Genomic DNA, 14,333 nt, shown 5'->3' with positions numbered 1-14,333 from the left:
CATTAAAAGTTTGTTAGAATTCACCATTGAAATCATGTGGGTATAGGCTTTTCTTTGCAAGAAACATTTTGAGTACCAATTTTGTATTTTTTCTTGTTAAATAAAAAACTATTTTTCTACACACAACACTTCTGACACCAAATGTGTGCGTGTGTTTTTCCCCACACCACCAGTTCTTTAATTCTCCAGACAGCAACTCAGTGTCCTACAATGTCTTCCAATTTTGACACTATCTGGAGTTAGCATCAGACCTCACAGGTTAAAGACTCAGTCCCTCAGGACTGTCCCCACCTCAGGTGCCAGTATTAATTCTCAGGCCTTTATGTACTTCTGACCAACCTGACTACATATGGAGAGTTCCCACAAACCTCCTTTGGGTTTGATAATTCACTTTCTATTATGAGTTTATTATAAAAGCTATTATTATATGAAGATACAGAAGACCAGCCAGATGAAGAGATACACAGGACAAGGTGTGAACGTCTGCAGTGCCGGAGCTTCTATCCTTGTGGAGCTGGCGATGAACCACCTGCCTGGCACATGGATTCCTCTATCTGGGAGCTCTTATGACCCCATCATTTAAGGTTTCTATGGAGGCTTCATTATTTAGGCATGGTGGATTGCATCATAGGCCATTGGTGATTGCATCAATCTCCAATCCCTTTCCTTTCCCTAGAGGGTACAGCTGAAACTTCCAACCCTCTAATCTTGCCTTGCTCTTTCTGGCAACCAGCCCTCATCCTCCAGTCACTTCATTAACATAAACTCTGGTGTAGTTGAAAGGGGCTTATTATGAATAACAAAAGATGCTTGTCTCCCCTCTATTACTCACTAGATTCCTAGAGGTTTGGGATCTCTGTGAAGGGAACCTGGGACAGAGACTGAATATATACTTCTTACTATGTCACACATTATCATCTGTTCAGATTTTCTATTTCTCCTTGAGTCAGTTTTGGTACCTTTTGTCTTTCTAGGAATTTATCCATATCATCTATGTTATCTAATTTTTTGGCATATAAGTGTTTACCGTATTCTTTTACAATCCTTTCTTATTTCTTAAAAGTCCAGGTGGTATCCCATTTTCATTCCTGATTTTAATAATCTGAGTCTTTTCTCTTTGATTTTGTTGCTTTTTCTGTATTGCTTTCTATTTTATTTATTTCTGCCCTTTTGTTATTTTTTCTTCCTACTTTGAGTTTAGTTTTTCTTTTCTATTCCTAAAGGTGAAAGTTTAGGTTATTGATTTGAAATCTTTTATTTTTAAGATATAGGCGTTTAAAGGTGTAAATTTTCCTCTGAGCACTGTCTTGGATGCATTCTATAATCTTGGTGTGTTGTATTTTTATTTTCATTCATCTCAGGGTATTTTTAAATTTTCCTTGAGGTTTCTGTTTTGATCTAATGATACTGTTCATTATGTTATTCATTTTTAACATATTTGTGAATTTCATAAATTTCTTTTTAGTGGGTGTCTAATTTAGTTCATTGTGATGTGAAAATACATTTTATTTGATTTCAGTCCTTTTAAAATTATTGAGGCTTATGCAATGCCTGGTATATAGTCTATTCTTGAAAATGTTCCATGTATACTTGAGAAGCATGTATGTTTTGAGGTGTCTTGATCCCTGCTTTCAGTCTTATGTTATCTATATTTAATAATGCTAGAATGATTTTTCCAAAAAATAAACCTAAATATGTAACTCACATTCTTAAAATCATAAATGACTTCTTAGTACCCTTAATTTTAAACATTTCAAGTTATCTTGAAAATGACCTAAAGCTTTGTGTGATTTGGCCTCTGCTTTCTTTTCCACTTTAAGCCCCTGTTCCCACCCCAAATTGTTTTTACAATTCAGCCATATAGAACTTCTTTTGGTTCCCTATACTCAACATTACTTTGGGTTTTCAAAGATGTATTTCTTTCTGTGTGGAATATGCTGCCACCCCTCTTCTGGTAATTAATTATTAATAGTTCTCACTCATCCTTAGATGACACTTGTGTAGAGAACCTATCTTACTACTGACAGCTGAGTTAGATAACTTTCCTTTTTGATCCTTTAGACCTGAACTTTCTTTTTTATTGTATAGCAGATCACACTTACATTTATTTATTCCATGTCTTTATTGATGATTACTGAATGGAGTTGAGGGTGGTAAGAAAGAGGGAGGCATCTGGGATGATTCCATAAGTTTGTGAGTTAGGTATTTGGACAGTAATATAAGATGGAAAAAGAGGAATTTTTCAGGAATAATATTATGTATTCAATTTAAAAAATGTTGAAGTTCATAACTTGTACAATATATAAATAAAAATGTACAAAAAGAATGTGTAAATATGGTTCTTAGTTTCAGGAAAGCTATCCTGTTTTATGTACCATGTTTCACCAAAAATAAGACTACCCATAAAATAAGCCCTAGCAGGACTTCTAAGTATTTGCGCAATATAAGCCCTACCCTGAAAATAAGACCTACTGATGGGCATGGCTACCCAGCATATCTGCACAACCCATACATTTTGTCACGGAGCGAGTAGTCCTTCTCATCTGCTCCATGAGAGCATTATTGCTTGACGTGAGAGATTGGGGCCAGTGGTTCTAAAGGAAATAGAGTTGCAAGAAATTCAGGATGGAATTCAGGGTTTGGAGAGTTATAATTAATGTTCCAGAAGAAGACAACTTAACTATATTTGAATAAATGTAGATTGTTGTATAGTACTTAAAAAAAAAATAACACATCCCCTGAATATAAACCTGAATATAAGTGTCTTCTTGAGGAAAAATAAATTTAAGACCCTGTCTTATTTTCGGGAAAACATGGTAAATCCTTCTCTTTTGCTGGATCTAGGTCCTTGGCTGTTGGAATTGTGGCTTACTCCTTTTTGTCTTTCTGTTACTTGGAATATCAGAGGTGCTCAATAACTGCTAGTTGAATTAAGTTGTAAATAACAATGCCCACATATCAGTGATATGGTATTTTAATTTTTTTTTAATAAATGTTTCACTTGGAAAGTATGCCCAGGGAAAGGAGTGATAATAGAAAATTTTAAGGGGGGCATGGGCAATATAAGTAACCTTAACACTTGTACACCCATAATATGTTAAAATAAAAAAAAATTAAAAAAAAGAGAAAATTTTAGCTCGGGGAAAAATACTGTGGCTTTTTTCCCTTTTTACAAAAATTTGCTGACACATTTTTAATTTACAAAACTCATATCTTGTTTTGTGAATTGAACGATTTTCCTAACCTTTTTTTCTATCATAAATTATTAGCTTTTTATTCAAAATATTTTTATATTTCTGATATGAGATAAATTATGCTATCTTCTTTTTGTAGGACTATAATGATGAGATTAGGCAAGCACAGCTTCAAGAATTAACATATTTAAATGGTGGTTCAGAAAATGCAGATGTTCCAGTGGTTCGAGGAAAACCTACCTTGCGTACAAGAGGTGTACCAACGCCAACAATAACCAGGTAGGTGCAATTAATTGACTTACTTTTTTTTGGTAGTTTAGAGTACCATGGCAATAGTTTGAGTGTTTTCTTTATTAATAGCCAGAAACAGCTCTATCAGCATATCTGTACAAACCTGTATTCAGCCAAGCATATTAGCATACACGCGTAGTCTCAGCTGTTCTGGAGACTGAGACAGGAAGATTGCTTAAAGCAAGGAGTTTAAGAACACAGTGTGCTATCATGGCCCCTGTGAATAACCACTGTACTACAGCCTGGGCAACCTATTTCTAAAAATATGTATTTTAGCATTAATTTTTTACAACATTAATGTTTTAATTTGTTAAAATGAGTCTTATTTTTAATGGAAGTGATAACATTGATATGCAGGTTGGGATAATGGTCTTCTGTGTTTTCCCACTAAGTATAGCTTCAGGCTAGTTTATGGCCACACTACCAATGCTAAGCACAGTGTCAGGCACCAGGAGTGTGTCCAAATGCCTATTATCATTTTAGTCACTATAAATGCTCTGTGGTATCTAAAATTCTTGAGCTGGGCCAGGAACACAGAATTTTTATTAAGTCATTGGCAAGAAGTAACATAATTTTTTTTCAATTAGCCTAGTGACCATATATATTTTTTTAGATAAAATTTATATTGAAATAATTTAAAATTGCATTCTTGTATATCTCCAAGTTCATATGAGAAAACAAAAAGTCACTTCCTCTGCCGAGTATTACTGATCAGAGCAGTGTCAGAACAGTTATAAATGGTACTGCCATGTAAAATAAGCATAGGTCTGGGCGTAGTATAGGCATATTTTCTCTGTTAAAAAAGACCTAATAATATCTCAACATCATATTATAAGTGGTAAATCTCTTTCATTTCCATTTCTTCTCCCATTAAATTTACTTGAAATCATAAGAAATTACTTACCTGCTATATTGGTATTCTGTGGCTGCTATGTCAAATTGCCACAAATTTAGTGGCTGAAAACTGTAGAAATTTATTCTCTCATAGTTCCAGAGGTCATATGTACAAAATCAGTACCACTAAGTCAAAGTCAAGGTGTTGGAAGGCCCACGCTCCCAGTGGAGGTTCCAGGGGAGAATCCTTGCCTTGTCACTTCCAGTTCCTGGTGATTACCAGCATTCCTTGACTTGTGGCCACATCACTTTGATCTGTCCCCCATCACACTCTCATCTCCTCTTCTATCTGTCTCAAATTCCTCTCTCTGCCTCCCCTTTTACAAGGCTACATGTGGTTATATTTAGAGCCCACTTCAATGACTCAGGGTAGTCTTTCCATAACAGGATCCTTTTGCACATCTGCAAAAGTCTTTTTTCTAAGTCAGGTAACCATACAGGTTCCTGGGATTAGGACAGTATAATTTTGAGAGTCCTAGTATTATTCCTCATACCACATTTTCCATGTTACTTTTATCTTTATTGTGATGGGAGCTAGTACAATTTACCAAAATATGAAAAAAAGAACAAAAATATATTTTAGAAGCTTTTTGGAAAGTCTTCAAACTCATCCTATCCCTACATTACCAGTTTATATTTGTTTGTTTGTACATGTATGAAGCAAATAGTTATGTGTTCATAATATGTGCTTTATTGATGCTATAGCAGATACACACCTCCCAATCAAGGCATATTTCTTTTCAATTGATGTGTATTTTTTTTTTTCTAACAGCTACAAAGTTGTTAGGAAATACATATGTAAGTTGTTTGGGCCTCATAATTCAGTTACCAGAATTGTTACTTATTATTTGGGCCTGGGGTAAATACCATGGAAGAAATTACTGAGACACTAAGGATATTGTGAACTGAGAAAGTTTGGGAAACTATCCTTATGTATTACCCTGTAGGCCTCTGAGGCTCTGTTCATTTTTTGTCCTCTTTTCCAAACTAGTCTGTCTTGAGCTGCCTCTTTCCTTTGTATTTTCTATCCTGTGATTAAGCCTATCCAGTGATATTTTTATTTCAGATACTGTATTTTTTCAGTTGTCAAATTTTCATTTGATTTTTAATTTTTATTTCTCTGCTGAGATGTCTTATCTTTTTGGTCATTACTATCCTATTTTCTTTTATACATTATAAATTTTTTGAAAGCTATTTTTAATTCGTTGTCTGCTAATTAATATGGTTTATTTTAGAGTAAATGTTATTCTGTGAAAACTGGAATTTGTTATATTCCTCCCAAGAGTGTTGATTGTATTTTACTTTTTAAAACTGTTTGTTTTAGGCTGGGCATGGTGGCTCATGCCTGTAATACTAGCACACTGGGAGGCCAGGGCGGGCGGACGCTCAAGGTCAGGAGTTCAAAACCAGCCTGAGCAAGAGGGAGACCCCCATCTCTACTAAAAATAGAAAGAAATTAATTGGCCAACTAAAAATATAGAAAAAATTAGCTGGCATGGTGGCGTGTGCCTGTAGTCTCAGCTACTCAGGAGGCTGAGCCAGTAGGATTGCTTGAGCCCAGGAGTCTGAGGTTGCTGTGAGCTAGGCTGACGCCATGGCACTCTATCCCGGGCAACAAAAGTGAAACTCTGTCTCAAAAAAAAACAAAAAAACTGTTTGTTTTATTAGATGGCTTGACTTGATTCAAACTGCAAACTATATTTCTTGCTAAGCAGCTCAAATCTCATTTGAAATCATTCATCCTTTTCATCCCTGTGCATTTATGGTTCAGTGGTCACCAAAGATTTGGCCAGAGTTCATACACAGAATTTGTGGCTCTAGTTCTCTTCTTTCTGCAGCTCCTTCCTCACTTTCCAGCATCTGTGGTTGCTACAAATTTTGACCTTCTGACCACAAAAACCATGGGTCTTCAGTCAGAGTTGTAGCTGCTGTGTGTGCCTCCTGTAGCCTGTCCTCATGCTAAAACCCTAAGAAGGCACCTCATCCAGTTACCTTTTTCCAAGTGTCAGTAGTAGTCCAGAATCTGCTTGCTTCTAATCTTTATTTAGTACCTTCAAGTGACTTTTTTTTGTATTAATATTTTAGCCAAAGTTTAGGGTTATCTATCCAAGGGTTAGTTTGGTTGGAGCTTACATTGCTAAACTAGAAGTGGAATGTTGTGGCTATTTTTTGAGAACACATGTGTGCCAGAAATTTCATATCTGTGCCTCAAAACAACTGCATATAAACTATAATTATCCCCATTTTATAAATGAGGAAAGTAGAAATATGAGGAAACTAAAAATGAAGAAACTAGAAATATGGCAGTTATACATCTTCTTGAAGTATTTTTCAGTTAGTTGGTAGAGTCAAGATTAGTATCAACCTGCCTTAATCTAAAGTTCATGCTCTTCTATCCCTTGTTATCTCTATGTTTTTATATTTGAAAAATAACACTTCAAATGTTTGCTAAAATCAGTAAATTTATTATAAGTAAGCATTTTCTCTGAATATAAATGTAATATCAAAATTGAAGTCCTTCTGAAATCATTTCTATATAGAAGTGTTACAATAAACCAAAGCCAAAGTATTATAATATGTTCATCATTCAAACACTGTAAATTCAAATCTCCGAAGAATGTAAAGCTAGAAACAGATGAGGATGAAATAAATCAGTTGATGAAAGAAATACCAAGATAGAGAGGAATGAAAAACAAACCTTTATTATTAAAGTTATATTTTATATAAGTTTTAAACTTAGTATATCATCAGTTGGTAGTCTTAATTCAAATACACATGATACAAAGACATTGCTTTGGCTAGTAGAGTAATAAACAGTTTAATAGAAGGAACAGTCAGATTTGTGCTAAAGAAAGCAGCACAGATCTTTTAAATGGACCCGGAGTAGTGGTAATCTTCATTAACTGACTGCATAATCACTTCTAAATGCCTCTGAATTAACTGCCTGCATATTAACTCTTTTGGACACACCTGTAGTAGTTGACTATAGTTGGAGTTGACCACATGTGAAGTTGATAAGGAACTGTGTTTCGTGCTGTGCCAAAGACGTTTTAAGCTATTCCCCTGTAATCATTACAGTGTTGCTAAAAGTGGTCCAGTACAGAAGATTCTGGAGGCAAATGAATAAAACTCTGTCCTACCTATAAAGAAAGAATAAAGGGGTTCTCAGATGTTAAAAACACATCAATTCATACCTTCATACATAAGCACTTCTTGGAGGCCTCAAAAGAGGGATTATATTAGACTATTTCACATTAGTTAAGTGTATTTCCCCTCTGTTGAGTTCTTGAGATACACTTTTATCAAAAGCATGTAATAACTCCAGTTTGGGTACTGCACTATTTTTCTGAGCATCTAGCACCCGTGCTAACCTCTGCTGTTACTGGGACCATGTGGCAATGTAGTTACTAAATTTGTTTTATCTCCAGACTAGATTGAGCTCATAGGATACCTTTTGCCTTTTGTGTTCCTGGGTCTAAGCACAGTCTTGAAACAGGGTGTGTTCAATAAATAATCACTGAAGAAATAAATGAATGGAGATCAGGTTTTTAAAAATCTAAGAAATTGCTAATCGCTTATATAGGAATGCATTTACCACCACCCAACACCACAAATTATATGTATCATATATTTTCATCACTCATAACATAAATGGCAACGTATTCTAATTTAGTATTGAATTGAATGGATGTTGGCCAGTTTAATTTGCATGCCCACTGACTATTGGAATTAAAAGTTTCTGTTTTTTATGCATTTATTTATTTTAATTGACAAATGACAACTTGTATATATTAATGGTATACAGTGTGATGTTTTGCTATATTTTTACACAATGGAATGATTAAATCAAGCAGATTAACATATCCGTCACCTCACCTATTTATAATTTTTTTTTTAAAATTTTTTATTATTTTTCATTAAGGTATAATATATAATTTGCCATTTTTATCCTTTTTTAGTGTACAGTTCAGTTGTAATAAATACATTTGTATTCTTTTTTATTTTTCCTCTTCATCCCCAACCCCCTTCCCACCCTCTGGTAACCACCAATCTACTCTGTCTCTCTCTATGAGATCCACTTTTGTTACTTCCCACATGAGTAAGAACACATGATATTTTATTTGTCTTTCCATGCTTGGCTTATTTCACTTAACATAATGGCTTCCAGTTCCATCCATGTTGCTACAAACAACAGAATTTCATTTTTTTTTTTATGGCTGAATAATATTACATTTTATATGGAATATTTCCATTTATCCATTTTCTTTATCCATTCCTCCATTGATCGGTACTCATGTTGATTCAATATTTTGACTGTTGTGAATAGTGCTGCAATAAAATAAACATGGAAGTACAGATATCTCTTCGATATATTTATTTCCTTTCTTTTGGGTATATACCCAGTAGTGAAATTATTGGATTATATGGCAGTCCTATTTTTAGATCTTTATAACTTTGGTTAGATTGGTTCCTAGCTATTTCATATGTTTTGTAGCTCTTGTAAATGGTATTGCATTCTTGATATCTTTTCTAGATTGTTCACTGTTGGTATATATAAATGCTACTGATTTTTGTTTGTTGATTTTGTATCCTGCAACTTTACTGAATTCATTTATCAGTTCTAACAGTTTTTTTGGTGATCTTTAGGTCTGTTTTTGCCCCTGAAGGATATCTCATAGAATAGAGCTTTAGAATTAGATAAATTTGAGTTCAGAAGTTATTGACACTCCTGACTATTTAAGTGGCACAGGAAAGCAACTTCACTTCTCTATATTTTAGTCAAATAGGGATAGCACTGCCAATATTACACGTTTCTCCTGAGAAGTAAATGCATATGTAATATGATTACCATCCCACTTGCCGCACACACAGCCACCCAGAAAAGCTGCTTTCTGTCTTTTTCATTTCTCTCATCTAACATTGAATTTAAAGAATACTAAAATATTTTAATTTATGCTATCTTGATTCTTGCCATTATATGCTTTTAGGAAATATTTCAAAGCCTAAAATCATAACACCTTTGTACCATAAATACTATATGGATACAAGGCTGCTAAAATTGAGTTTATTCTTCAAAAAATGGGTAACTCACTGTTCTCAGGTTTGGGGGACCTGTGGGGCTTCTTCAAAAAATAAATATTAAGAGCCTCACTTCTAGAGATACATACTCTTTCACTTTCTCTCCCCTTGAGATATACTTTTACCAAAAGCATGTAATAACTCCAGTTTGGGTACTGAACTATTTACTAAATTACTGAATAAAAATGCCTTAAAATTTATAAAGTATTGAAATTTATTAAACTAGTAATTTAGAGATATTTCTGGAAGATAAAAAATGATAAGATTAAAATAAATATCAGAGGAAACACACTATAAATGGCTGCTAGGGATATAAGAGTGTTCCTAAAAGAGCCCCAAAGAAACTCTGAGCTAACAAAATAAACATGGGTGGGTGGGGGGAGGGTTTAAAAATGACAAGAAAACAGATATGCACGGATGCCATTGTCCAAATATAAAGATTTGGAAGAACTAGTGAAAGTAATGAACCTGTTCTCTGAAACAGTAAATGGAAATGATTTAGGAAGTTGAAGAGGACTTGACTGGTAATCTGAATATGTATAAATTCTCTTTTCAATTACCAACTAATGAGTGACCATTTCCCTATGCTCCTGCCTCCGCCCATAACTGGTGCCTAAATTTTATAACATTTTGCCTATGAGCAGCCTTTCATCAGTTTATATTAAAGGACCATATTAAAATCTGGGCTTAGATTTTAAACTTTATATTTTTCTGTGTTTATATTTGTTTGTTTAAACAGTAGTGTCTTCTAAACTTTATCATCATTAAGAGCCATGTAGTTTAAAAAGTAATGATAACCTAACCTTCTTTATTCATTATTGATTGTATAATTTTTTAAAATTTTAGCAAAATATATTAGGAATCAATTTATTTTCTTATAAAGAAGTTTTCTGAATTCATAAATTATTTCAGCTTTTGAAATTTAATGCAGTACTTACAATAAAAACCGGTATGTAATTTTGATGTTCACTGAAATAAAGGTTTAGATCATTAATTTTAAGCCTTGAGATAAAGAAACTCACATTTCGGGATTCGAAATACATGGGAAAATGCAGTGTTAAATTGGCTGCTATAAAATTATTAGGCAAATTGGCAAGAGATTTACAGAATTGTCATTAAGGAAGAATTTTAGATAAAGATCAAGTTAGAGATTTTAAATTATCCAACAGCATCAAGTTCACCAAAAGGTTTTCGAAGTTTGGTTTAAAATAAAAATTAATTCAGTAGTTAGTAATTTGAAATTATAACAAAAGTTAGACAGTTATAGGAAGCAGTTATACTTTTCTTTCCTAAGTAAAAATATATTTTTAGCCTATTGAATGTACAAATCTACTAGAATGTGAGTTCCATGAGGTCTCTCAGAAACTCTCCTGTCTTGTTTCCTATTGTTACATTCCCACTGCACAAAGTAGGGTATAGGGCCTGGTGCACAGCAGCCACCCAGTAAAGTCCGGTTGGTGGATGGATGAAGGAATGAGCACTCTTTGCAAAGGATTACTCAGTGGGGAGTGCCAGGCTAGAGACGAACTATTTTCTGCTCCTCTCACCCAGCATTGCCCACCATGTTTCTACCCCAACACCTAACCTAGTTCCAAACGGTTTTTTTATGAGAAAGAAAAATTCCTCCATGCCTCTTACTCTATTAAAAAAAATAGTTATGGTTCTTATAAGGTAGCTTTATAAGGCAATTATGTATCTGTTGATTATGAATTTGTATCTATGTGTATGACTAGAAGGCAGAATGTATTTATTTTGGCAAAACTTTCTTTAATGCATATGTATTTTAGGAATTTAATACCTTATTTTGATAATGTAAAAACAAAATATTTTACTGCCATTTGAAATGTTAAATCCTTTATTTAAAAAATATTTTTTTATTTTTAGAAGGATAAACAACAAAGTGTTACACGTTAAGTAGAAATGTTAAATGATATTCTCTTTAAAATGGATTAAGAATGATATCGTAGTTGCTAAGGATTGTCTTAATAACTGAAAATAGTATATTTTCCCCCTCTAGTATATGAAGTTATGAGAAATGTTATCAGGAAGACTTGAGTAGTTAATATTAGGGCCATAAATGTTTCACCCAGTCTATGATATGATTTATATTAATGTACCAATCAATATTATAAAGTACCTTTCTTTTTTATTAAGGAAAGGGTAGATAAAAGAAAGTGATAATTCTTCCTCAACTGGACAAATTTATGGAAATTTTAAATAAAAACTTTTTATTGGGATGTTTTTTAAATTATTTGATTCTCTACTAGACTAACGTGCTCAGGACAACTTTCCACCTAAACTATGACAACAGTCACCCTCTTCTCTTTCCTTCCAACTCTGTCGTTACTATACAGTTTGTGCCTTTAATACAACTCAGGTGTCTATGCCTGACATGTATGCCCCATATCCGAAGCAGAACTCTAGAGGACTTAGGTTGAAAATGAGTTTCTCTGTGTTTGTTTTTATTTCCTACTATAAGGTCCACTGAATTGCTCCTATTGAAATCAGTACTCAGTATCAAATTACTTTCTATTGAAATACTCTCTGATAGTGTATTAGTGACCAGCCACCCTGGAGTTGATGAAGGGGAGACAAAAGGAGAAAAATTGATGGTTTCTTTTAAAATCACCTTAATATTAATAGACTTTAGGAAGGCAATTACTGAAGCAAATAGTGTTACAAATTATTGAGAACTTATGACAAAAACTCATAATTTACATGCCAGCAGGGACGGACAAACAAGAAAAGCAGCCTAAGCCTGGTTCTCTTGGCTACAGCTCGGCCAGCACATACATGTCCAGTGCAAATGCTGGAGAAGGAATCCAGGGAGCATGTTCACATACAGTGGCAAACTCCTCCCCACCATACTTTGGTTTTTCAGAAGTTTTAATAATTTCTTCAAAACCTCTTTGAAATCAGTCTGTTTCTGATGTTAGGTTATTAATATCACAAATTTCCTTGAGTCCTTTCTGTGTCAAGAATTGAAGTTACAGAGATGATTAAATCATTGTCTTGACCTCAGGGAGTCTAGAATGTAAGAGAGGAAGGTCAGAGAGATAAGTGACTGGGACAGAATGGTATAAATAGGGGAAAGAGAGATGAACAAAGAGTACGATGGAAATAGAAATGAGGGTATGAGTATTCTGAATGGAGAGAACAGATTTGAACAAACTTAGACGGAAAGTGAGAGAATCAAGCAAGAAAGTGCCAGAGGGTAGTTCTTCTAAGCAGAGGGAGGCTTAGAAACAGAAAAGAAGGGGGCTGTTTGTGGCTTGAAATTAGAGTGTGGCACTGGAAAATTAGCGTTTCTAGAGTCACTCTTGGCTCTTACTAGCTATATGGCCTAGAGGAACTTGAGGTTACTTCTCTCCAAGCCATAGTCCCTTCATCGATAAAATGGAGATAGAAAATTGAGCACAAATTTATCCAAATTCTATTTAATTTTTTTAATGTCCTATTCAAGCTCAGACTCTACCACAATTCCTTTTGTGATTACTCAGAATGATCCTACACTAAAAATTAAATTCCTGTAGTGGTGACAATGTGATGATCACTCAGCATAGGATTTTGACAAAGCTCTCTCTTGAAGTTCCTTTGTCAACACCATTGTTCTCTGAAGGGAAGGAAGCTTGTACTGCATATTTCCAAAAGGCAGAAATAAGGCTGATAGAAATCATAGAGAAAGATTTTTGTTATTTTTGTATTAAATTAAAAAAGTAAACACATGCTAACTATCAGAATTGGATGACAGTGAGTGATATAGGCTTTGAAGTGAGGAAGGAGGTCTCTGTCATTAGGGGATACTTAATTGGATCCAAAGAGAAGATAAATGACTTTCTTGTGCTTTATAAAAGGGCATACTTCCTTATATTATATTGTCAACAGTTTTACTATTAACCAGTTTGTAACTTGAATTAAATTATAACTTATAAATTGCCTTGAAATTCTTTTATACTCTATACACTGTGGGATAACAAAGCAGTTGCTCAGTTAATTTTTTACTTGCAATGAAGATTGAATGGAACACAGAACAACAAAAAGAGATAACCAATAGCCTATTTCATGACAGGGCTGTAGCCTCTGGATCTTAAACTCAGCTAATCAAAAGACGGTCTTCAGATTACCAGCAGCAACACTTGAGAGTTTGTTAGAAAAACAGAATCTCAATCCCACCCAGACTTGCTGACTCAGACTCTGCCTGTACCAAGGCCCCTGGGTGATGTGGATGCACATGAACGTGTGAGAAGCACTGCCGTAGAACCACAATTCAGGTGGTGTCTCTAAAGGTGCTCAGAATAAGAGCTGCCAACATCATCTGTGTGGGAACTTTTGTCTTATCAGCTCTGACAGGTTCTTAAGTGTGTTCTGAGGGACTCCAGCTGTAGGCGGTTTTCACCTTTTCCTTTTGTCTGTTCTCCCATTCCCGTAGCAACCCTAGGCAAGGAAAAAGACCTTAGAATGATTAAGCTTTATTCACCAAAAAGCACTGTCAGGAATCAAGAACGATTGTCAAATGTGTTAAGGATTCCATAGGAAAAATGCAGTTATCCCTCATCGTTATTGCATCAGGGCATGGATCTCAGATGGATCTGTGAGAAGATTTTCGTCACTGTAATACCAGCAATATCAGGTTAGGACCCTGTCACAGGTCCCACTCTGTAGTCAGCCATGGGCGCTGCCCTTCGCGAGCCCCAGGAGTCAGCTGTATTTCCCAGGGACACCAAACTAGTAATGCTGTGGAGCTAGTGTTAGCGGTCCCGGCTTCTGCCACTGAACCCATTCTTTTACCTGCTATACTTTGCTGCTGCTTATACAAGTTATAGATAAAAGCCAAATGATTTAGTATATATTTATAAACTCTTACTCTACCAGACC

General features: G+C 34.7%; 1 protein-coding gene across 3 annotated transcripts in view; it reads left to right on the top strand.

Moving 5' to 3' along the window:
* The window catches only part of KHDRBS3 (KH RNA binding domain containing, signal transduction associated 3), a 192,238-nt gene that overhangs the window by 95,617 nt on the left and 82,288 nt on the right, over nt 1–14,333 (top strand). For all 3 annotated transcript variants that reach the window (XR_012920138.1, XM_020289028.2, XM_076005000.1), the window contains exon 5: nt 3,334–3,473. Coding sequence is in view for 2 of the 3 variants with exons in the window: in XM_020289028.2 (XP_020144617.1) it covers nt 3,334–3,473 (140 nt within the window). In the remaining variant the exon portion in view is untranslated. The remainder of the gene's footprint in view (nt 1–3,333; nt 3,474–14,333) is intronic.

Source organism: Microcebus murinus, chromosome 7, assembly GCF_040939455.1.
Source record: "Microcebus murinus isolate Inina chromosome 7, M.murinus_Inina_mat1.0, whole genome shotgun sequence".
In the NCBI taxonomy this organism is placed as follows: Eukaryota; Metazoa; Chordata; class Mammalia; order Primates; family Cheirogaleidae; genus Microcebus; species Microcebus murinus.
Note: the sequence above shows the minus strand (reverse complement) of the source record. Positions and strands in the feature narration are given on the sequence as shown.